General features: G+C 45.1%; 1 protein-coding gene and 2 long non-coding RNA genes across 21 annotated transcripts in view; all 3 read right to left on the minus strand.

Annotated features, from left to right (window-relative positions):
• Positions 1–6,056: 6,056 nt before the first annotated feature.
• Positions 6,057–6,815, minus strand: LOC310711752. Its single transcript, XR_014528625.1, has 2 exons — positions 6,324–6,815; positions 6,057–6,239 (listed from the first exon to the last, which is right to left on the minus strand). It is a non-coding gene; the product is annotated as an uncharacterized lncRNA (long non-coding RNA).
• Positions 6,816–6,923: 108 nt separating this feature from the next.
• LOC310711753 lies at positions 6,924–7,306 on the minus strand. Its single transcript, XR_014528626.1, has 2 exons — positions 7,167–7,306; positions 6,924–6,968 (listed from the first exon to the last, which is right to left on the minus strand). It is a non-coding gene; the product is annotated as an uncharacterized lncRNA (long non-coding RNA).
• Positions 7,307–13,938: 6,632 nt separating this feature from the next.
• The window catches only part of PUM1 (pumilio RNA binding family member 1), a 49,424-nt gene continuing 38,652 nt past the window's right edge, over positions 13,939–24,710 (minus strand). For 10 of the 19 annotated variants that reach the window (XM_083514001.1, XM_083513999.1, XM_083513985.1 and 7 more), the window contains exons 15-22: positions 22,730–22,994; positions 22,076–22,205; positions 21,831–21,965; positions 20,968–21,105; positions 20,071–20,196; positions 18,409–18,530; positions 17,351–17,543; positions 13,939–15,724 (exon numbers count right to left, since the gene is read on the minus strand). In XM_083514001.1, coding sequence (XP_083370127.1) covers positions 15,593–15,724; positions 17,351–17,543; positions 18,409–18,530; positions 20,071–20,196; positions 20,968–21,105; positions 21,831–21,965; positions 22,076–22,205; positions 22,730–22,994 — 1,241 coding nt within the window. In that variant the 3' untranslated portion in view covers positions 13,939–15,592. The remainder of the gene's footprint in view (positions 15,725–17,350; positions 17,544–18,408; positions 18,531–20,070; positions 20,197–20,967; positions 21,106–21,830; positions 21,966–22,075; positions 22,206–22,729; positions 22,995–24,710) is intronic. The other 9 variants (XM_083513986.1, XM_083514003.1, XM_083513998.1 and 6 more) reach the window with 1 other exon arrangement.

The raw sequence follows: 24,710 nt of genomic DNA on the forward strand, positions 1-24,710 counted from the left end.
TGCTTCTGTATGTATGCAATAAAGTCCTTCCATTCTTCCTTAAATTTGTTGTCATCTCTTCCTCTTAATTTCATTGTCAATTTTGCCATTTCAGCATATTCCATTAATTTAACTTGCCAATATTCTTTAGCTGGGACACTTTCTTCTTTCCAATGTTGTGCTTATAATGTTCATGCGGCTGTAGTTGGCTACATAAACAAATTCTTGGTGAATCCACTCCTGTAATGCCTAGCAAGAAAGCTTCTGGTTTCTTAACAAAGGTTATTTTAAACATCTTCTTCATTTCATTATAACTCATTTCCCAATATGCTTAACAATTTTAAGAAGGGTTTTAAGAAGAATTTTAAGAAGGATTTTTTCATATGTGGTGAGGCTAGTGTGTCTCTCTCTGTGTCCTACCTGCAAATGTTGGAGACTGAAACTGGGACCTTTTGCAAGCAAAGTTTGAACTCTACCACTAAACTTCAGGGATTGCTTTGGGGGAAGATTTTTGTTACCTCTGGAGACTTGATGCTGCAGATGGTATCCAAGAGGTCTGCAGTGAAGGAGACCACCAGGATTCTAGAGACTATCAGTATCCACCAATGCCCTCCTCTCTTGGGAGGGCACCAGGGATACTGCTGATGCTTTGCTTTGGTCACATTATTTATGACTCTTGTTGCATTCAAAATTCTACTACATGTTCCAAGGCACTTAATAGAATGATAAACTGCTGGTCTTATAAAAATCTAACATATGGGGCATGATGAACAAGACAACACAGGGCTCAGGTATGTTCATATTTTCAAAGGACCAAATGGAATGTTCACGGATGGAATTGGCTGTAGGAGAAAAGAACCCCACAGAACCTGGTCCCAGCAAAGTTCATGGAGAAGGTCCAGTTGTCTCTTCCTCCTATTCTGGCAACTTCCAGAATGGCCACTCATTCTTGGAAGGAGGACCCCAATGGCAGTTAATCCCAGACAGGCTCATGAAGAGGGGTTGGGTTTCTGTTCAATCGGAACCAGACAGGTGCCTGGAGAGGGTTGAAGTTTCTCCCCTTCTCTTTCTGACCGTTGTCGGGTGCAGTGGCCGCTGATGGAGTCTTCTCTGATCGGGAAGAGCTTGGCTTATGGAGAATGTCTGCCTGTTTCTCCATCCCCTTCTGATAATTGTCAGGTGGAATGATCACCAGTGGACTCTGCCATAAGGGAGTGACTCCCAATGGTATCTCCTCCCAGACAGTCTCATGAAGTGGGCCTAGGTGTGTCTTTCCTCCCTTTTGGCAGGTGCTAGGGGCAACGGCCACTGATCGAGTATGTTCTGGAATGGAGTGATGCAATGGCTGTTGGGGCAAGGTGGGTTTATGGAGAGGGTCCAGCCGTCTCTCCTCCTTGTAACTGCCTTGTGGAATGGCTGCTAATGGAACTTGTGCTAGGAAAGAGGACCCTTCATCTGTTTGCTCCCAGACAGGTTCGTGGAGAGGGCCTGGATACTTCCTCTTCACCTTCTGACAGCTTCCATGTTCAACAGCCACTGATGGAGACTGAGCTGTGAATGAAGAACCCAATGCCTGTTTGTCCAAGGCAGACTCATGCAGCGGGTCTGGCAACTTATCACTCCCTGTCTGATGATTGCACGGTGTAATGGATTCTGGAGATGAATAGCCCAATGGTGGTTGCTCCCAAACAGGTTCGTGGAGAGGGCCTGGGTATCTCCCGCTTACTTTCTGGTGGCTTCCATGTGCAGTGGCAACTGATGGAGTTTGTGCTCTGTAGGAGGACCTCAATGGCAATTCCACTGGTGGAATTTTCTGTATCGGGCAGGAGTCCAATGGTTGTTGCTCCCAGACAGACTCATGGAGGGGACCCACCTGTCTGTCCATCCCCTTCTGACATCTGCGTGGAGGAATGACCACTGTTGGGATCCAGTCTGGCTCAAAGGAGTCCTGAGTTGGATGTTCCTGGACAGCCTCATGGAGAAGACCTATCTCTTGTCTCATCCCCCTTGGATAGCCATGAGGAGGAACAATAACTGATGGCACATGTTCTAGTGGGGAAGAGCCCAGTGACGGTTGTTTCCAGACAGGTTCATGGAGAGGGCCAGGCTCCTTGTTCATCCCCTTCCAGCCACTGTGATGGGGAGCTGTCACCAAGGATGGTGTCTCTTCTGGGAGGGAGGCACCAAGCCAGGTTCTCAAAGAGGAACTGTCTGTCCCTCCCTCCCTTTTGACAGTAGCACTGTGGAATGGCCACTGGTGGAGTATGCGCTGGTATTTATTGTGATTCTCTGTGCAAAGCTTGCAACAACTGCCAACATTGTGATGTCATTTGAGTGTGAAGGATTTGGACATTAGTAGTGTCTGGTGGCATTGGTCATTGCTGCATGAGGAGACATGTTGTCATGGGAGATGGAGGGCTGTTGGGCTGCCTTTTGATATGGTGCGCCATGTAAGATGAGGAGGAACCACATGGCTTACAAGGGGAATTATTGGCTAGCAGTTGGCCATTATGATCATCGCCATTTCCCGAAGCCTAGGCCATTGGTGGTGGTAGCTGTGGTCAAGTCCAGCTGTGGGCTTGAAGTATCTTCTGGTGGACATCCTCCTTCTGTGGATCAAGAAAGGCCTATTTGGCTGAGCTGGCAGGGCCCTGATCAGATATAAGCGGCTGGGTCTAGCCACCCTTCGACTTTCCCACAATTCCTTGTTCAGGGGCATTGGGAAGCATTAAAATGTCAATGCTGCTTAGAGTCCTAAGCTAGAGGGGGGAATGCAAACGGGCGTGGCAAATGTTTGTAGTGGACCTGCCAGGTTCTTCAGGCCTAGCTGTGATAAATATTGCTTTATGTAGGGTTGCATAATGTTGTGGTTAAGTGGCTGAGGGTTTTTTGTGTCCCATGATAACTGACACCACTCCATGTGGCATTTTTGTTTCTCTGTGTAATACAAAAGCATAAATTGGAACTAAACAAACCATGTATCCTCTAATTTGATGGTTGATACACTGGTATACCTTAACCTACTGCTGCTTCAAGGAATGCATATGACCAAAAGTAATGGACCTTCTGTGTTCACAGTGTGTGATTTATGCACAGTATTGCACAGAACTATGAAGCCACTCCTCCTACTGAAGGATTCATATGATGACAGCTGACTTCTTCACTCCATCCTGGCCCGAAATTTGGTCTCAATAAACATGGTCTCATGACTGGCAACAGTTGTCTGGGGTCTGAGACATGGGTGTTTCCCAGTGTGATCTGGAGATGCTAAGGACTGAACCTGGGATATTTGCCTGCAAATCAAAGCACCAAGCAACAGATATTGTTTAGGGAGAAACATTAGTTGCCTCTGGGGACTTGGCACCACCACAGATGGAATCCCAGTGCAACATACCTCATTGAAGGAGACCATCAAGATGCTGGAAACCTTACAAATGACCCTTCAATGCACACCTCCGTTATGTGTCAGGGACTGTGCTGAGGAGGGCTACATTGAGGAGGAATGGTGGGTGCTGCCGCCTCCTACCCCTGGCCCTGAATCTCCCCAGGAGCAGGAGAACAGTATAGATTTAGAACAGTGGTTTGCAGAGGGGCATAGTTGAGAAGGGAAAGCTGGGAAATACTGGATGAGGAACAGCTAGGAGAAGAAACACTGGAAGAGAGAGGGTTAACAGATTCACATTCTCTGGACAGCATCTCCCTTCCCCCCTGCCCACCTTCTAGGAGAGCTGAGAAAGTTACTAAACAGAAAGCACAGCGATTACAAGCTCAGGTTACCAGATGTAGGAGCGACATGGATTGAGAGGAATGGGGGGGGGGAGTGTAGCCTTAATTGAAAGCACCACCATTCTTAGAGGAAGACATTCATTATCCCTCGCTGTAATTATTAAAGAATTCTAACTGGTAAGAAGACCCAGTTCACTTTGTTCTGCTTATCTACTGCCAAGGGGGAAAGAAAACGATTCCTTGAGCCTGACATTATGTCTTAGGAGGACACTGGTGATGCTACTTACGGTTCATTCAGATATTATTCCTTGTTTTCAAATTACGTATTATTCCTGCTCTTAAAATTCTGCTACTTGTTGTACAGCAGTTAGCCTGACGGTTCATCTCCTAAACTGCTGGAGCAAGATTGATAGAAAAATTGTGCTTTTTTTTAAAAGAAAAAATAAATAAAATGCTAAAACAAAACAACAAAAAGCCTCCAGTGGAATGCTTTGCAATCTGATAAATCTGGTGTAGAAAGAAGGAACAGTGGAGAAAATAGGTAGCAAGCATATGCCATGCTCAGGTATGTTCATTAAAAAAAAAAAAAAGACCAGATAGAATGGCCACTGATGGAACTAGTTCAAGGAGGAGACTTCAGTTACTGGTCCCAGCTAGGCTGATGAAGAAGGTCTTGTTTTCTCTCCCTTCACTTTGGGCCAAGGCCCACCTGTGGAGCTACATTGAGGAAGGAGAAGGAGACCCATAGCAGTTAGTCCCAGGCAGGTTCATGGATCGGGCCCGTCTCTCTGTTCAGCCGAAACCAAGCAGGAGCCTGGAGGGGGTGTGGGTGTCCCTCCTTCTCTTGTTGGTAGCTGACAGGTGCAGGGGCCACCAATGGTGTCTGATCTAGTTGGAAGGAGCTTGGTGCATGGGGAAGGTCCTCCTGCTTCTCCATTCCTTCCTGGTAGCTGTCAGGTGGAATGGTCTCGACTGCAGTCTGCAGGAAGTGGGTGCTTCCTCCTGGTACTTCCTCCCAGACACTCTCATGAAGTAGACTTAGCTGTGGCACTTTTGCCTTCTGGCTGGTGCCAGGAGCAATGGCCACTGACTGAGCACGCTCTGGTGGGGAGGAACGCAATGGCTGTTGGCCCAAGGTGGTCTTCTGTAAAGGATCCATTTGTCTCTTCCGCAAGCCACCTGGGGGAATGGCCGCTAATACAGTCTGAGCACTGCAGGCTGGAATGGACCCTGAAGGTGGCTTCTTCCAGGCATGTTCACGTGGAGGGCCTGGGTATCTCTCGTTCCCCTGCTGATTGCCTCCATCTGATGGTGGATGTGCTGTGAAGGAAGAACCCAGTGACTGCTGGTCCAAGCAGGATTCATGGAGAGGGTCAGGCAGGGGGCAGGCTGGATTCAGTGGTTGCTCTGAGGCAGGTTCATGGAGAGAAACCTTTTGGTGACCTTCAGGTGCAGTGACAACTGAAGGCGTCTGCTCCCTAAACGAGGAGCTCAATGGCTGTTGGTCCAAGATAGACTCATGGAAAGGGTCCAGCTCTTCTGCCCTTCCATTTTGGCTACTGGGTGGTGGAATAACCGCCGGTGAAATTACTTCTGTGCGGGAGGAACCCAGTGGTGGTTGTTCCCGGACGGGTTCCTGAAGAGGGCTTAGCTCCTTGTTCATCCCCTTCTGACAGCTGCCGTGGGGAGCTGTCACCAATTATGGTGTCTCTTCTGGGAGGAAGGAGCCGAATGACAGATCAAGCCAGGCCCTTGAAGAGGAACTGTCTGGCTTTCCTTCCCTTTTGCAAATGGCTCTGAGGAACAGCCCCTAGTGGAGTCTGTTCTGGGATTTATTGCGATTCTCTGTGCAGGGTTTACAACAACTGTCAACACTGTGATGCCGTGTGAGTGTGGCTGATGAGTGGGAAGGGCCCTGGGCATCAGTAGTTTTTGTTGACATTGGTCATTGTTGCATGAGGAGGTGTGTTGTCATAGGGGATGGTTTTGATGCACCATGTAAGATGGCAGATTGCCTTTGAATTTCCCACAATTCCTTAGAGTGACACTTGAGGGGCATTGTGGGAAACCAGATGCTGACTAGATCCAGATGCCTAGTGCTGCTCAGTTTGCCAGGACAGAAGAAATGGGGGGGCAGGGCAGGTGCACATAGGCACATAGGGAGCTGCCTACTGAATCAGAGCATTTGGTCCATTTCCCTCAGTGTTCTCTACATGGACTGGCAACAGCTCGTCATGTCTAGCACTTGGCAGAAGTGCTACAATTACAGGCAAGCCTGCTAGGATAGGCTAAAATCTAATAAGCATGACACAAAAAGAAGGCACAATGGAAGAAAGTAGGAAACAAACAACTGCAAGGCTCAGGTATGTTCATTGTTTTTAAAGGCACCAGATGGAATAGGCATTGATGGAGTTGGTTCTAGGAGCGAGCAGTCTCACAGGTTCTGGTTCCAGCCAGGTTTGTGGAGAAGTTCTAGGTTCTCTCCCTTCCATTCCGTTGGCTCACAGCTGAAATGCTCACTCGTGGAGTCCATTCTAGGAAAGAGAATCCCAATGTTACTCCCAGAGAGGTTCATGGAGAGGTCCCCCAATGTCCACCCTCTACCTCCTGACCTTTACCAGGTATGACACCCACAGATGAAGCCCGTTCTAGGCAGGAGGAGCCCAGAGGCAGCCAACACCAGGGAGGCTCATGGAGTGGACCCTGGTGACACCTACAGTGTGGAATGGTCCCTGGTGAAGTCTGCTCTGGTTGCGAGGAGCCAGGTCCATTGACATAGTCAGGCAGTCTCACCACCCATGGTGATAATCGTCAAATTCAATGGGCTCTGGTGGAGTCTGAAGTAGGAAGGAGGAGCCCAGTGGCGGCTGGTCCCAGAGCGGCTCATGAAGTGGGCCCAGCTGCCTCTCCCTCCACTTCTGGCGGCTGCCATGTGCAATGGCCACTGAAGGAACCAGATCTTTCTGAGAGGAGTCAGCTGCGTATGGCGGGTCCTGCAGTCTCCCATTCCACTTGTGAGAGCTGCCAAAGTCAATGGGTTCTGGCGGAGTCTGCAGTAGGAGGGAAGAGCCCAGTGGCGGTTGGTCCCAAAGAGGTTCGTGAAGTGGCCCTAATGCTCTTTCCTTCCCCTTCTGACAGCTGCCAGGTACAGAAGCAATTGATGGAGTCTGTCCTGGTTGTGAGGAGCCTGGTGCATAGAGGTGGCTGTACTGTGTCCGTTTCCAGTTGTGAGAGCTGCCAAAGTCAATGGGCACTGCTGGAGCCTGCAGGAAGAGGGAAGAACCCAAGGATGGTTGAGTCCAGATGGGCTCATGGAGAGGGCCCAGAGGTGTATCCACCCACTTCCGACACCTTCGTGGTGGAATGACCACAGGTGGAACTGGTTGTGTTCCAGAGGAGTCCATTGGTGCTTGGTTCCATACAGGCTCATGGATAAGACCTGGATCTTTCTCCACACCCACCTGATAACTATGAGGTGGAACTATCAGTGATCGAAGCCGTTCTATGCAGTAACCCAATGCCGGTTGCTTCCACACAGACTCATGGATTGGGCCTGGCTCCCTGTCCATCCCGTTCTGGCATTTGCCATAGGGATTGGCTGTTGGTGGTGTCTTTTCTGGAACAGGTGAGCCTGATGATGGTGACGTCCCCTTAGGCTGATGCAGAGGCCCTGGCTCTCTGTTTCTTCCATTCTGATAGCTGCCATAGGGAATGATTATTGGTGGTGTCTGTCGTGGGATGGGTGAGCTCAAAGATGGCGACTTCCCCTCAGGCTTATAACTTTCATAGACAGTAGCCATCGACGGTGCCCGTTTTGGGAACGAGGAGCCCGGCAATAATTCTTCCTAGCCAAGCTCACAAAGAGCACCTGCCTGACTCCCTCTCCATTCTGACAGCTGTGTGGTGAAGCAGCCCCTGTTGGAGTCTTCCCTGGGATATACTTTGGTTCCCTATGCACAACTTTCAACAACTGCCAACCTCATGATGTTACATGAGTGTGGTGGATGAGTTTGAAGGAGTAGGGCATCAGTAGTTGACATTGGTCATTGTTGCATGAGGAGATGTGTTGTCATAGGAGATGGAGGGCTGTCGGGTTGTCCTTTGTTATGATGCAACGTGTATGATGAGCAGGAACCACAGGGCTTGCCAGAGTAGTTCTTGAGCTACTGAAGGTGGGCCTGGGTGGTCTCACTGTTCCACCTGGCTTGCTTGTGTTTATGAACTGTGGCAACTATTGCTTCAGGTGAGGTTGCTGAGACTTATTTGTGACGTCATGTGGCACTTGGTCTGGTGGAGCTCTTCTTCCCATACTAGCCTCCCATACAGCCTCCCATACAGGCTGTTGAACAGCAGCCTGAAGGGGGAAAAGGCAGAGTGACTCCACCTGCAGCTGATAAGCCTTCCAGGACTCAGAGGAGGAGGTGCTGGTGAGAACCAGCTGGCTTCAGCCTTCCTAAGCAGAGCTTCCAGCAGCAGTCAGGTGCTGGAAACAATGCTTGTAGTTCCTGGATCTACTTTGTTGCTTCGTGCTTGTCTTGACCCCATGATCATCGGATTCCCTGACCCCTGGACCATCTGACCACCTGGATTGCTGTTCACCCGACCCAAGGACTGGTCCTGTCTTTGAGCTGCCTCCAGGCAAGTAGACCTCAGAGACTCTTCCAGTTGGGTGGCCTCCCACTCCACTGAGCTCTGCACGTTGTTGCTCAGCAATGGGACTTTGGCACCTAGGCTTTGAGCTAAACAGAGGAGGCCCTTCTCAGTGGATGCCGCTTGCTCTGTGGGGAAGCAAGATTGGGCCTTCTCCATAGTGGCTCCCCAGCTGTGGTGCTCCCTCACCCTGACGGCATGGAAAGGTAACTCTTTGAGGAGCTTCTGCCACCAGCTCAGGGCATTTCTCCTCACCTGGCCTAATGGTGAATTTAGTTAGCCTGTTCTGGATCAGGGAACTGTGCCTTTGCTGTAGTATCTGAGCCTACTTTACTGAACTTAAGTGTGGTATTATTCTCCCGAGTTCTCAGAGCGTCCTCAGCCCCCTCTTAGCCAGAGGACAGAGCCTAGAACTCCTCTTGGTCTCTGCTGTTGGATCAAAGAGCCTTAGCCTGCTATAAGGTAAGTCTGAGGACAACATGCATCTTCCCACACCTTCTTGCAACACATTAATCCTTCTCGCACTCTTCCCTGGAGACGTGTTTCTTCTTCTTTTCTCCCACCTTCTCCGCGGCGTATGAAGCAGAAGCAACCCCTCCTGTGCTGCTAACCAAGGGTTGGGTAGGCTTTTCTCAGCCGTAGGGCCATGTTCCCTACTGGGTAACCTTTGGAGGCGAGGGCCAGAGGCAAAAGTAAGCAAAGCAAGGAATGTGGGTTTCATCTTTCTATGCACCTGTGTCATGACATTTATCCAGACAAGCAAGTAGACATTCTCATGCACAAGCACACATTCCTGCCAGGCACAAACAATCTAGAAAAGTGCAAAGCAGGACTGTTGTGGGGTGTGGCCTGTGGTGAGTTTGGGGGGCGAGATAGAAAGGCCTGAGCTTCCCTCTCCCTAGTTAAGGCTACTTTCCAACACCTGGGATAAAGTCCAAACAGCTGTTGGAGGGGGGAGAGCGAAACTCTTTCAATATCTCCTCCAGCCTCGTCACAGTCTGGTTATTATTATTATTATTATTATTATTATTATTATTATTATTATTATTATTTATTACCTGTGCTGGTTGGGTTCTAAACCCCACCTTATTTTGATGGATAGCAATATGGATTGTCATGCAAACCACTTTGCAAGTATGTATGGCAGAGTGGTGCACTGAAATTAGAATTAAATAAATAGATAGCAACTGGCACACCATTCCTTGAGATGTATTGGGCCAGTCTGCAACGCATCAGCAAGAACTAGAAGAGAATACCGCCGCTTTCCCTTCCGGTACCCAGCCATCTTAAGCCTCATTTGGATACTCAGTTTCACCCCTACAATCAGGATTGTGTGAAGGAGAGCAAAGATGAATTGTGATTTTATTAATCTCCTTCCAAGCTATCTCCAGGCAATTTACATAATAACGGAAATACGTTTAAAACAAGACCAAAGACCAACCAAAGTGGACACTTGTGGCAAAGGCCCATTTATCGAACTGGGAAAATCTGTCAGAACAAAAATGTCTTCAGGTGTTTCCAGTAGGGGTGAAAATGGGCTTTAGTTTACCCCAGTCAAAGACACAGTTTGGCACACACACACCCCACACACACATGCATTTGCTTACACACACATGCGCACACAGACTGGAAGCCTCAATGGTGCCACTCTGAAGGCTTCACCTGGGGCAGAAAGCCCAGCTAGCCCCCACCCGCACCCCATAGCTGTGCAGGTGGTGCCTCATTAAATGCCTCACTAAATGAGATGCCTCACTAAATGCCCTGCTCTGAGTTAGACGCACTTGCTAGCCTCTTTATTGCACCCCTGTGCCCAGTCTACCATTTATTTATTTTTTGAGGGTGGATATTCACACTTAGGAGCCTGCTGTACTCATGCAAATTCCTTGTGCCATTTAGCACCCTGCAAGATTGCAAAGCAGGCTCCCCTGTTCAGACCTTGCCCCCACCATGTGTGGCAGGGGTGGGCGGTCCATTGAGGCCCAGAGTGCATGGACCTGCCTGCCTGCCTTCTTACTTATATCCAGTTTGGGGCATAGAGTTGATTGTCAGCTTCCTCCTCCTCTTCCTCCTCCTCTTCCTCATTGCCAATGTTTCCCTTGGAGAACTCAGCAGAGAGGAGGATGGAGGCACAACCTGAATTAGTTGTTCTGCCTACCATTGGCTCTGGCTCCACCTACGGTTTGGCATCACTGCCAGTCCCAGTGAGCACAACCTGCCACCACTGCTGGTTGGAGGACAAGGTACCACTGCTGCAAGGGCAACCCAGCACTCCTGCTTTGCACTACTATTGCAATCGCAGGCGTAACACTTCAACTGGGCGTGTGTCCCTTCAACACCTGACACCTGCATTTCCTCGCTTGTTTCTTCACTCCCACCTTCTGCCTTGTGTCTGTCAGACGGTGAGCCTGCAGTCAAAGGACCACCTTATCTTTTCATCACAGCATAGCCCCTAGAACAGATTGCCATTTCCTGCGGCTGACAAATTGGGCTCTGGTCTTTGCAAGCTCATTCCACAGTGCATATATTGAAGGGTTATAGAGCATCTGCTTTGAATGCACAAGCTCCCAGGCTCAGTTCCTGCCATCTCCAAGTCAGGCTGGGAGATATCCTTTCCCAAAACCCAGGAAAGCCCCTTTGGGCTCATCCAGACTTCCATTTGCACTGCGCTTTCCAGGGAAGGTCCATGCTTTAAAGCTCTGTACCCGAGCATTTCTTTCTTAGTCCCAGCGCTTTCCTCGGAAAACCCACATCTTACTGCTGAATCAGAGAAAATATCAATCAGCAGACAACCTGGTTGACATTTGCTCCAATTCAGCGGTTCAAGCGACTGTGTTCCTTTACAATTCTTTCTTGCCTTTGCGGCAGTTAGCAGCATGAGCTAGGTAACACAGCACCCCCATGTGGTCTAAGCCATATGCTGATACAGAGGGGGATAATACGAGCATATAGCTGATAATTTAAGACTATGATCATTTAAGGATATACGCAAAACTAATTTTTATCATTTTTGCTTTTAAAAATGGAGTTATCTTTTCCTACAATAAAAATGGTGATTATTTCCAAGAGATATTTAGCATCAGGACAGAAGAAGCAAACTGTTTTTATTCCTGAGGTCTTGATGATTTGTGTGCATTACAGTGCATATGTTTAGGGTATTTTTATTTAATTTTTTTGAAAAAAATCAGGATTAGCAAACTTTGTCTTTTGTTCTGGCGTACTGGGAATGAAGGAGCAGTTTTAAAGCATGAAACTGGGGGGCAGAGAGAAAAGTGTTTCACAAATGAAGTAACAAACATCACTACCTAAAGCTCCCCCCACCAGCAGCTTTGGGGCTTCTTTTGGGTGTGAAGCTATTAGATGTTTTGTTTTTAACTTATCTGTTGGTGTGCTTTATGCTCACTTAAATTCTGATACCTGTTAAACGGTTAATTGCTTATTTTTTCAGTGTTATGTTGTTGTGATATTATGCTTCTTAATGTATTCTTATTGTACTTCTGTACTTAGACTGGGTTTTTCAAGGGCTGCTTTGAGCAGAGACGGCTACATCTGGGGGCAATACAATATATACCGTAAATAAACTGGTTAGAAAGACCATTATGTCCATGGTCCAAAATTATTACTGATAATATAGTGAAATAGCTGTGTTGAAGAAGGCAAAAGTACCTTGAATGAAAAGTACCTTCAGGTCCATGAATGAATGAAATGCTCTCATTGGTTTAAGACTGATCTTAGTGATGGTTTCTTTTTTAAAGGGAATTTGTTACTGGTGGTCTAATCACTCTGGATCTCATTGCCAGCTGGGCTCTAGAAGACTTGTCATTCAGAAATGTGTGTGTGTACACACCAACAAAAACCCACAGAGGAAGAGATGCACTTTTTAATGAAATGGGTGAATTGAAAACTATTTTGTACTTTGGTCTAGCAGGGTGTATTACCGCCTAGTATCCGCTGCGCTAGTACTACTCCAGAAAAGCAGATCAGGTTCTGCTGAATATACGTTAATGCCAAGCTTTTGCATGATATTGAAGGGTGCTGTTGAATTCCTTGTTAGCTTTGACAAGTTGTAGCAAGAGGAAAACTTTCCAAACTTGATGAAAAATTAGTGAACCATTCGTTCAATAGTACTGCGGTAAATCAATTTATTTTGGGACCCAATTCAAGGTGTTCATATTACTGTTTAAAGCCCAGAATTGTTCAGGCTCCTTCCCTAGACACCCTCAGGTATTAAGCCCCCACTCTGCATATCTTTTCCCCCCACCACCCTCAGCAGCTCAGGGGTGGGGTGGTCCAGGGTCCAAACCTGAGACCTAGGGGTGGCACCTTATTTCTATGATTGCAAATTGCTTTTAGCTGTTTCCAACATTTTTACTTGCGGTATCCCCACCTTAGATTGAATTAGCAGTGTGCCCAAATTGCTGCTCTGGGCTCTTCACATTTTGCAAAGCTACTTCAAAAATGCTGAGGAGCCACAAAGAAAGGAATCTTAATGTTGCCCGCTTTCAAGAACTAGTCAGGAGATATGCTGCTCTTGGTAGCAAGTTTGAATTCTCCCATGTTGGAGAGCTCTGGGTGGGAAGATGCTTCTTGCCCGAGAAGATTGGTTTCCACACCAGTTTTCTGATAAGTGGGTACAAACTCCAAATGAGAGCTGGTTTCTTCTTTACCCAGAGTAGACCTCACTGCAAACTAACAGGCTGTGCACAATGGAGAACACCAGGCACCATCACAACACCAAGACAACCTCACATTCCACATTCTTTTCCTTTTTTGCTCTAGGGCCTATAAGCTACACAGAAGCAAGAGAGCTCAGGAACAGCAAGCCACCTTGCTCTTCTCCAGAAGGCAGAGCCAAGCAAGTAGAATATTTCTCCCCTTCAGGAAGGACTTAAATAGTCCCTGCCTTCTTCCTGAAGAGCAGTTAACCCTTTGCCTTCTGCTCCACTATCCCCCTGACCAAAAAACCACAACTCTGCCTGGTCATAATGTGACTTCATCATGTAATTCAGGCAAGGCAAACTCAGCCCTCTAGCTGTTTTGGGACTACAACTCCCATCACCCCTAGCTAACAGGATCAGTGGTCAGGGATGATGGGAATTTTAGTCCCAAAACAGCTGAAGGGCTGAGTTTGGGGGTGCCTGATGTAATGAATGCTATTGGCATGTATTTTTCTCTTTCCATTCGTCTCGTATCATCTCTCCGACTCTATGCTATAAGCCAGAGCTTTCCAAACTGAGTGCTGTGACACGTTAGTGTGTCACGTGAATGCTCCTCCCTGAGCTGGAAAGGGGTTAGTTTAACCTCCGGTTTGCTAGTAAAACTGAATTACCATGTCATGAAATGATGCATGTCTAAAAAGTTTGTCACCAACATGAAAAGTTTGGAAAGCTCTGCTGTGAGCCCTTGAGTATTTTGACAAAAGACAGTATGTAACCGCAATTAATAAATATTCCATTACAGAAACTACTCAGATCTTAACAGTTCCCTCAAATGACACTTTTCAAGTCAGAAAGAAAGACAGACAAACAGTAAGAATATTTTTGACCTGGTGCACTATATTGAAAATATTCAAATGAAACACAAACCCAGATTCCAAAGTTCTGTATTTTTCAAAATAAAGATCACACATTGTTTAGAGACAATCTACACAAGAGTTACAAAAAATAGTTGCCCAGGCATAAGCATACACAGGTTTGTTAATTATACACATATGGTTACAAGTGTGCTTGCAAAAAGGTTCATTGGAAATATACACAAGGCTCTGTAAATGTACACCGTGTAGTGTTACAATTCTATATTCAAACAAGGAAAATTGACAGTATGTTACATTCACTTACAAGTAGACAAAATGCAAAATACAGTTTATCTTCTGTACAAAAAGGCAAAGTGATTCACACTTTACAAGGTGAAAGGGGAACTCTGATTGTAAAGGAATACTAGGGGGGGTTGTACTTTTCTGCACTTTTTTACTGCCACAAAATAAGTAAAACATTACTTTTTCTTTTTAAAGAGTCAAATAAACACTATTTTTGAACTGAATCATTTGTGTAGAACATTTAGAAAGGATTGCTACTCTCTTGACTAGGTGACAAATAAAAAACCAAGCATTTCTTTTAAACATTAACCAGGCTGTATAAAGAGAACATTTCCTTCAAAAGAAAAAAAAAATTTACTTCTGGTTGAAATTACAATTTACAATATACAACACTATATGCTACGACCATAAAAGGGGTGAATATACACTGAAATGCACAGGGTTTGCTAATTTATTTTCTTACCAAAAATGGGTTTATGTTGATTCAAACTTCTCCACATTTACATTACAGAGGTTTACAAATGTACAATTGTACAATCAAAAGTATGTTCCACTACTAGGGTACATTATAGATACAGATTAGACATCAAAACAAGAAAATACTACAAATTTTTATATATGCAAAGTCTACACCAAGTATACACTATATATTTATAGAAGCAAGACCAAAGTTGAGTTGGATTTTTTTTTCTCTACATGCTAAATAATAATAAAAAAATTGCCTCCGTGTTAACAGAAGAAACAGGAGTAGGCAGTAACTACACACCCATTGTCTACGTTTAAAAACTTCCTTGGTGTGTGTTCTCTCCCGATATTTACTGCTAAGCTTAATTCTTTAGCACGTTAATACTAAGAAAAAGGAATTTTAAAAGTCTCTGAAACTTAAAAACTTATCTTAATCGAAGCTTTAGCAAATTGATTTTTTTTTAATTTATAAACTGTTAAATGCAGATTTGTGCAATTTAACTAAAACTTTATACTTCTCTTTTGAGTTTTGACTAAAAGAGAACAGAACAGGCATTTTCCAAAAAAAGAGCTCTGTCTTTAAGGTAGAGGAGTTAAAAATGGGCATTTCACTTAAATTCAGATTAGCCACCCTGAAAGTTTCCATATTTGAAATAGTTACATCAGTGAACAAAAAAAATGTGGCTTTCCATGTACATCTGTTGCCTATGTACAAGAATTCTATACACCACTGAAACAGCAGGGCAATTAAGTATTTAAAAAAATAATTAGTACATGTTATGCAGAATAAAATTAAAGAAATTTACAAAGGGTCTTTTTGCCTTTTTTCTTTTCTTTTTCTTGTAGTTCTCACGTCTATGTTGAGCAACCATGAATATTTTCAAAGCATATATTGGAATACGAGCGGTTGCTGGCTGTAAATTCCAGGTGGTCACTGGCTCTCTTCTGTAGCTTATTGTTTCAGATGATACCATTTGGTGGTCCACAAATGGGCCCGAGGTCAACCCCGTTTTTCATGTAGTACTTCTCCAGCTTGGCCAAGATGTGTTTTCCATAGGTGTACTTGCGGAGAGTGGCAATGTGGGGCCGGATCTAGAGGGTAACAAGAGGGTTACAGGAGTTTAGGAACAACCCAGGCAAATGATGCTCATGAATCCTGAGTAATATACAGAGGACCACTCCTGTAACCAAAGCTATAGGTCGTGATGAGCGCTACACATTATTCTAAAACGGAGAAAAGTTTGCAAACCGAATTACTACAGGGTGGATTGCAGACTGAATTGGGGCACAACGCCTCTGAAGAAAAACAAGAGGTAATTTGCTGGGGATCCTTTGTTTCTACTGTGCATTCTAAATAAATCTGCAACAAAACCCTTGTTTTCTTCTGCACCAAATGTGTACTACAGCTACTACGTTTCCTGAACCTAGTTCATTCTCAAGTGCTACGTAAATGTTCCAAGTGCTCATTAAAGTCAATTAATATGCCTGGGGTTGCATAAACACACTTGTGACACTTTAAAGACCAACTGATTTATTGCCACGAAAGCTTTCAAGGTCCAGAACCCATTTCATCAGATCCACAAAAGGCTTCTGTCGCAATAAACCAGTGCTGCAAGGTGACTTCTGTGTGTGTTCACTGTAACAGACTATCCCTCTGGAATTAAAAACAACAACAACAAATCTTGTGACATGTTAGACAGCAGCAAATGTATTATGGGCTAGAGTCCATTTCATCAGATGCAAGTGTAATAAAAAAACGCACTTGTACTACTGTAGTTATTTATTGCTAATTTCCCCACTAGTTACCTGCTACTGACAACCTACTGAGTGTGATTTAGAGGAAAAAATAACTGAGGAAAAACTAGTTTGCCAATGTTCATCACTCAGAATAAGACCATCTTTCCATGCACCTGTATGAGCTGTCTCCTCCAGAGCTGTCCTGTGTTGCTCTAAGTACCTGTAGAGGCTTTGCCCTTGTGGCTCTTCCTGACAATGTATTATTTGCATTAACACACAAGCAACACCCGGCCCCTTGAGAGTTGCAGTGCGTTTGAACTAAATAGCTTTTCTCCCACCCTCCTTATGACAATGCACAAGCAGAATGATGCAAAATAAGCAAATGTGTGGAAATTTGCTTGCCTTGTATTAATTTATGTAGAGTTCAGGACTCCAGACACCTTGATAAAGGTGTATGTAAAATCTACAAAGAAGACAGAATGCTAGCAGGAGAGAGAGCAGTGACAACTTTTATTTCCCTAGGGCAGGGGTCTGCAACCTTTAAGACAAAAAGAGCCACTTGGACCCGTTTCTGAAGGGGGAAAAAACTGGGAGCCGTAAAACTATTGCAACATTTAAAACAAATATATCTCCGGAGCCGCGATCTGACAGCGGGCGGGAAGGTGATGGCGGGACGGTGCGTGACTAACGCACGTACCGCCCCCATGCGACGTCACAGCCAGTACAGCGCCCGCCACAGTGGAGAGTGTCGGGGCGCACAATGCGCCTCCTCCCCTCGCTAGTATCCGCCCCGGAGCCGCGGCAAAGGTGTAAAAGAGCCACATGCGGCTCCGGAGCCGCGGGTTGCAGACCCCTGCCCTAGGGCAAGGGAGTGGAGTCCTCCAGGCCTCTTGGCTGGTCTCTCTAGGACTCCTTCTTCACCTCCCCTGCTCTCTCCCGGCTTTGCTCAGTTCACTACAACTGGCCAGGCCAGCCGCTTACCTTGTGCATGACAATCTTTCTCTGGGCCGGCTCTGCCACATCAATCATTTTCTGTACCACATAGTTGGCGTACTGATCTTTCATCATGGTGTATAAGGCACTGTGAGGGCCATCGTTCATACTACACACCTCGTCAATCAGCATGGCACGCTCAGTGCGGGAGGCGTGCGTAACACACTTCTCCACAACGTTGCTGCAGCAAGGCAAAAGGGCCACAGGTTATCCGCAATACCCAAGCACAGCACCCAAAAAACACAACCACATGCTTCCTAAAGCAGAGAGGAGTTTTATACTGAATCAACAGTATATATTTTAACATTTGAATGTTGACACTAGCATATCCACTGCTGTATGAGAATGCAGAATGGGTAAATAATAGAAATGGCCAAGGCTGACTTTAGTCTTTAGGATGCCTGAAGCTGGATGCAGACATCGTTTCTCGTCTCCCTACCGCTCATCAAAATGCATCTGCCGGTGGCATTTGCTAATGTCAGCTCACTGACATTAGAGGCGGGGTAGCGAAGACTTGATGCATCCACAAAAGGGCTGGAAACAAGAGGTGTATATACATCCTAGAGCAACTGCTTTATGCCACAGTACATGTGCACACCTGGCACCTTCAACCAGGAAAGGAATCACGATGCACAAATCTGTTCCTCATAGCTCCAAGCCATTTTGGTGATACCACCTGAACTAAGCCAGTAAGAACTTCAACCAAGACCCCACATAAGCTTTATATTCAAGAGGTTCTTTTTATTTTCTCTCTCTCTCTCTCTCTCTCTCTCACACACACACACACACACACACACACACACACCAATGAAAGCTTGCACCAAGGTTAACAATGGCCACTATTTAGCAGCTATGGTAAACAACTGGAAATTAAGTCTCCTATTCTGCTCACATCACACTAAGAAATCCTGTTCTAGTTTCTGTCATAATTCTTGTTTTTGTAATGGTACACTAAGCTGGATTCTCCCCACACCCTCTGGTGTAATCTAGAGTTGTGCGTGTTTGCGCGTGTTTAGAGAAAACACACCACAGGGAACACACATTACCTGGCAAACTTATGCTGACTCAGGACCAGCACATTGCCTCTAATTTCGGCCACGATCTTGCTTTTATCTTCAGGTCGCCCATGTTCAAGTACATGTTGGATGACATAGTTCCCATACTGATCCTGTTGGGCAGACAAGCAGGAGCACATCAGCTCTAATAGAACCTCGTGTATCAGAAATCCTTAGAACTCACATTGTTTTCTTTCTTTCTTTCTCTGTGACATTTGCACTCTGCCTTCCCACCATAAGGAGCCGCCTTCAAGGTGGCTTACAAACACAGCAAATGACAATAAAACCTCAAAAACCTTTTTTAAAAAATAAAATAATAAAACTTCAACACACAAGAAAGAATCAGGAATAACAAGAGTGCTCTGTAAAACTCACCAAAGGCCCAGGTAAATAATACCGTCTTAATTTGGTGCCTAAAAGATAGAAGAGGAGGTGCCGCAAATATTTCTGGAGAGGGCAGCCTACAAATGGGGCACCATCACTTAACAGGCTCTGTCCCATGCCACCTCCCTCTGCCTAACCCCCCAAGGCAGAGGCAAATGGAGTACAGCCTCTTTCAGAAGATGAGCTTCAGGAACAGAAAGGTTTACACGCAAGAATGGTTCGTTGGATAACCTAGTCCCAGCCTGTTTTTAGAGCTTAAAACCAGTACTCTGAATTGAAACTGGGATCAGACTGGGAGCCAGTGAAGACCTTTAAACACTGGTAAGATGGTATGAATACAGTGGAACACAGTTAACAACTTGGTGCTGCATTCTGGAACAACAAAAGTTCTTAACGCTCTTCAAAAACACCTAAGGACATAGCCAAATCCAGTATTAATAACCCACAATGAAAATGAAACTACTGATGTATATGGGAACTTGTTTACGTTCAGCCTCTCCTTCTCAGAGTTCATGGTGGCATACATAAGGTCCCCAAGTTGATATTTCATACAATTACAAATATAAACATTACCTTATATTTTACCCTAAGCATAACTTTTGGCAATCTGGTCCTAAACCATACAATATACACATATTTTGCATCATGGCAAGAGACTGCTAATGGCGTTGTTCACATATGATTTTAAGCCCAATCGTAGTTTAATTATGAACACTCCACACCTCCACCCCAAGCCCAGGTTGTATTATATTCAGGGGTGTGATTGCTACCATTCTGTAGGAGCACAGAAATGACAGGACAGAAACAAACTGCAGAATGTGGTATAGGGTACAACATTCAGCTTCCAGAATTCAAAGTTTTTATTTGAGTTTCTAGTCCTTAGGAGCTGTGAAGATATGCTTGTGAAGCAAGTGAGCGATGTAGGCTGGATTCTGCATGTTGTAAGCTGCATTTTTCTATTTTATGAAATAGCGGGTTATAAATTTTCAAATAAAAGAAAGAAGCTGACCGAGGTGGCCAAGTAAGATCATATGCAAGTCATTCTGGGAGTGTTTTAAAATAACTTTGGTAACAGAGCTGCCAGCCCCAAACGCTCTCAGAGGGCTTGTCTAGCTTTAAGGATATTTACAGAATGGAAGATTCCACCACAATCCCAGCACTGTGGTGGGATAAAACAGGCCCTGGAAATCTCTAGAGTCTACTCAAGCCTTAAAAGGCACAATAGCCCCTATGGTTTGCAGGTAACCTTCTTTTACCCCTAAGCACTACCTGCACAAGCTGCTCTGTGTGTTGGTGAAGCTCCTCCAGGATGGGGAGAGTCTGCTCAGGTAGACAGTGCTCAAGGATCCTCTGAATAACACGGCAGCCATATGGATGGGTAGACAAGGCGAACACCTGAGTTCAACAGACACAAGTGAGGACAGGGGGAAATTCCTTATACTCAGAACAGCAAGTTCAACAAACTGAAATATTCCGCAGGACATAAAAGGTATAGTATGTGATGATTATTCAGCTAGAGTGAGGCTCTGAAAGCTGTGAAACAAAGCCTGCTCCACTTCAGAACCTTTATTATAAACAGGCAGGTGCAGCTGAGCGTTTAAGATTGTCAGCCCAGCTTTCAAAAACCTTTTCATTGCCCTGATGTATATGTATCACCATTTAAAAGTTCGTGCTGAGTCCAATTCTGGAAAAGAAAAGTAGCTCTTAGATAGGAGAAGCCAAGGGTCTCCTGGGTCACAAATGGGTTCATGAGAAAAAGATAATGCCGCTATACACCTGCTATAGCCTTTGCTCCACCAGCTTTCCTGAAAGGCGCTCCTTTGCTGTTCTTCATTGCTGAACTCCCTTACAATATACCCATTGCTACCTTTTAAACGTTGATCAAAATCTACCTCTCCTATATAACTTTGGCTTCAGACCTTCAATTTCAGCAGGGAATTAGGAGCAAGCTTAATAACACTGAAGTGGAATACTCTCTAATGCCTGTTCCCAGGCCCAGGGCAAAATTCAGGGTGGGGTTTTGTAGTGTTCTCAGGTCAGGGGCCTATCTTTTTGGCTCACAGTGCTCTGTCAAACAAGGAGCACACTATAGAATCTATATCCACTATAACCATAGCATCTTACAGAAATCCCCCCCCCCAATACACAGACCCTCAACACACTTACCTGCCCCTTAAACGCATCAATGATAAACTGCAGGGACTGGGGCTGCACACATTCAATGCACTTCTGCACAACGTGGTTACCATTCTGGTCTTTCACACACTTCAACACGTGTCCATCCAGTTCCCGGACCATCTCGTTCTATGGAAGGAGGGACAAAGAGAGAGAGAGAGAGAGAAAGCACCACCAGAATCGCAACTGGCAAGCAACACAGGGGCAGTAAGAAGCTGCCTTGAACAGGCTCAAAATATATTCTCCATCTAAACCAGTACCATCCACTGGCAGCAGTTCTCTAGGGTGTTAGGGAGAAAGAGCCCTTTACTTATCATCTGCAAATTGGCCCTTTTATTCAACCTGCGGCCTTCTGCATGAAGTGAAATGTGCTCTACCACTCAGTTATGGCTCCATCCAAAGGAAGGAACATTTCCATCAATTATTGCAGTTAGCAAGGAGAGGATTTCCATAGCATGCTGTTAATCTGTGGGGCAGAGAGCAAGTTGGCTCTCTTCAGCTGCTGTTCCTTCTGACTTGAGAGCTAGCCACTGATCAGCACTTCTCTGATCCAAGAGAGAGGATCCAAAAGGAGGAGAACATACTTTTAAAAGTTCCTTAAGAAATGCTTTCTTCAGTAAGTTTCTGACAGAACTGATCTGAAAACTCACTCACAGTATTCCTCTCGGCCCTGAATCCCTAGCCCTGATCTCTGCAGGTTTATTACTATTTGCACACTGAAAACAGGTCACAGAACAGATGCACCATAAAAACTAACGGAAGAAAAAACAACACACACACATAACAAAGGACAAGGTAACTCAGTTGAACAACAACATTCAACATCAAGTAGTAAAGTTAAAATGGAAACTTACAATTACCTGCTGGTCAGGAGGGATAAACTCAAGAGCCTTCTGGATAACTCTGCAGCCGTACATCTGCAAAGCCAAGGAGAGGACATGGCCACGGATACGTTCTGCCAAGGCAAGTTTTTGTTCCAGGCTGCCAAACTAGAGGCAATGATAGCATACAGATTAGAATCAAAATAAGATTGTTCTCTTATTTTAAGATGGAAGCAGTTCAACTACTAGATATAGTTAGCATCGTGGATATGACTCACCTCAAAGAACTTTTGGATCACATAGTTTCCAAATACATCAACCATCAGCTGATAAGCTGCCTGTAGGATTTCATTAAATACAAGCTGCCGTTCCGCTGGGGTGGCACGTTCCAGTTTAAGCTGGATAAATCTGCAGAGGTTGCAATTAAAAAGAATGGGTTTATGGTTTTATCTGAGCTGAAATTTTGACGAAAGTCATTCAGCTGCCTCACATGCTTAATTGAGGATCAGCTGCAAACTGGAGAAGAACCACAGAGATATTCTGGTCTAACCCCCTGCCCTCTGTATAAAAACTCCACGCCTATTTTAACTCAGATGAGTTAAATTAGAGTATGCCACTAGCAGAGAGCTGAAGAAAACAAGCCCGACACATCCCGGTGCCTTCCACAAGAGGCATTAAGACACATCCCTAGATTCCCTGCGGATGAAGGGTCCTGGCTACAAGGAGGTTTCTAAGCACCTTCAGTTGAACATGCTAGGAAGCCCCCTTCAGACCTTCTCCTTCAACATGGGAAGGCTGAAGTGGAGTGAGCATGCCACAGGACACTACAGGTAAGGTTGATGTTCATATGCCCACTTGTCCCTACATACCTGTGAGCGTTTGTGCAAAAGGGCAACCCTGTGATTTGTTCTCCGTTAGCTTTCCCATCTCACCTGGATCCATGCTGATCCTGGGAGAACTCCATGATGTGCCCAGCAATCTCCCTCAGCTGTAGGTTCGGGTACCGGTTATTACGGAAGTCCTCAAGCAGCCTGCTGCGACCAGAGGGCATGACGTCCGACATCCCATAACGCACACGTGAAGGGAAGAGTGTGCTGCTGGGGCTGAAGAGGCTGGAGGCACTGCTTGCACTGCGATACTTGGCTTCAGCTCCAGGGGCAGCAGAGATGTAACGGCCACTTCCGTTTGGAAGCCCTCCTGCAAGGGGACCGTGATTTTAGTTTTAAAATCCTTGTCGAAATACTACAGTAAACAGGGAGCTGACTGGAAAGAATTAGGGCTGTGAATACAATGTATGTATTTTTTTTTTTAACCCAGACTGCAACCAGGGCAGCGAATACTCTAATAAGGAGAAATCTAAACACTGCAACCCAAATGTTGCATGGCTGACTGTTTCATTCAGACTTTTGCATTCCCTTCCTCTTTGGCACCTATGGAGAAGGGATCAAGTGCTTCCGCTTTTAAACTAACCATACTCACTCCTGAAACTACAACTCAGGGAACTGTCTTTTGTTTATACTATGGTTAGTGTGAAAAATCCAAAATCAAGCTGCGTTACAGATCCCCGTTTGTTCTTATTAACCATAGTTTAACTATAGTTGCTGAGTTTGGACATTACCAGGAACTGTAGTTAGCCTAAAAGAAAAAGCTTATTCTCGTCTGTGAAAGAGAAGGTGAAAGTGCCTGAGTGACAGGGGTTGCTGTGTCTCATTCTTGATACCACCTTACATCTTGAAGAATGGTTTAAGATGCACCTATTACCTCTTGCCCAGTGTCTGTCACATTTTTGCTTTAAAAAAATGCAAGGGTGGAAAGCTTAATGAAGCCCATTATAATGGGACACTACTCCTTAGTGTTAGCTGCATGTCATGACATGTGGCACAGCATATTATTTCAGCCTGCAGCATGATTTATTAGAAACACATGAATAAGGCAATATAGTGCAATCAATTTGTGAGTGGAAAGGCTAGGAAAGACCCTTGCCTGAAATTTTAGAGCCACTGCCAGTCAGTGTAGACAATACTGAGCTAGATGGACCAATGGTCTGACTCAGTATAAGGCGCTTTCCTATGCTTCTGTTTAAGGATTAACTTCTATAGAAACCCACCCCACAAATACACAGATGGCACTTCCTCTTTGTCATTCATGTAAGTCCAGATTATTTTCCTTACAGTAGATTAAGTGCAAGACATTTGGAACATACCATGTGTGTGTGGTGTTGTTGTAAATAACTTGCAGTAGTTTCTCCACAACAAGGAGGACATGAAATGATGGCAAAATATTGAGAAACTCATCTAACAAGTACATTTGTTGCCCAGGGGGGAAAAAACCAAATGTGCTGCTTCTTAGAGCCTGTTTATTCTATCATGTCATGCAACATGGGCAGCAGGTTTAAATTTTAATTCTGGATTTCTTGGAGGATCAGAAAATCTATTAAACCTTTTCAAAAATTTGAATGTTTTTCATAACTTGTAACAGGGAGATTAGGCTATGAGTGTGAGGTCACACCAACAATTATGAATATATGACATTCAATTTCTTTTAGAATATGCAGAGAGCAAGCCAAATAGGCAACCATGATGGTTAAGCAGTACTTTACCCAAACAATGGGCCACAACTGAAAGCATAAGTCCTTTGCTCACAAACACAGCCCCTTCACTATGAGCCATGATTAAACCAGGAAGCCTCTAACCAATCAAAGTTTTCCTATTTCATCTGACTTTGGAAATCATGATTACCAGGCTCTTGGAATAAGGTCAAATATTAAGCCAACTTCAAACTGTGGTTTAATAACCTGCCTTCTTCCAAAGCTGGTTATCATAGTTTCCTGGTTGAGGCAAAATGGAAAGCTGGTTAAATCAGGGGCTTTCTAGTTTAACTGAAGCTCAGAGTGAAGGGACATGTGGAAACAAA

This window comes from Podarcis liolepis, assembly GCF_965112155.1.
Source record: "Podarcis liolepis genome assembly, chromosome: 7".
In the NCBI taxonomy this organism is placed as follows: Eukaryota; Metazoa; Chordata; class Lepidosauria; order Squamata; family Lacertidae; genus Podarcis; species Podarcis liolepis.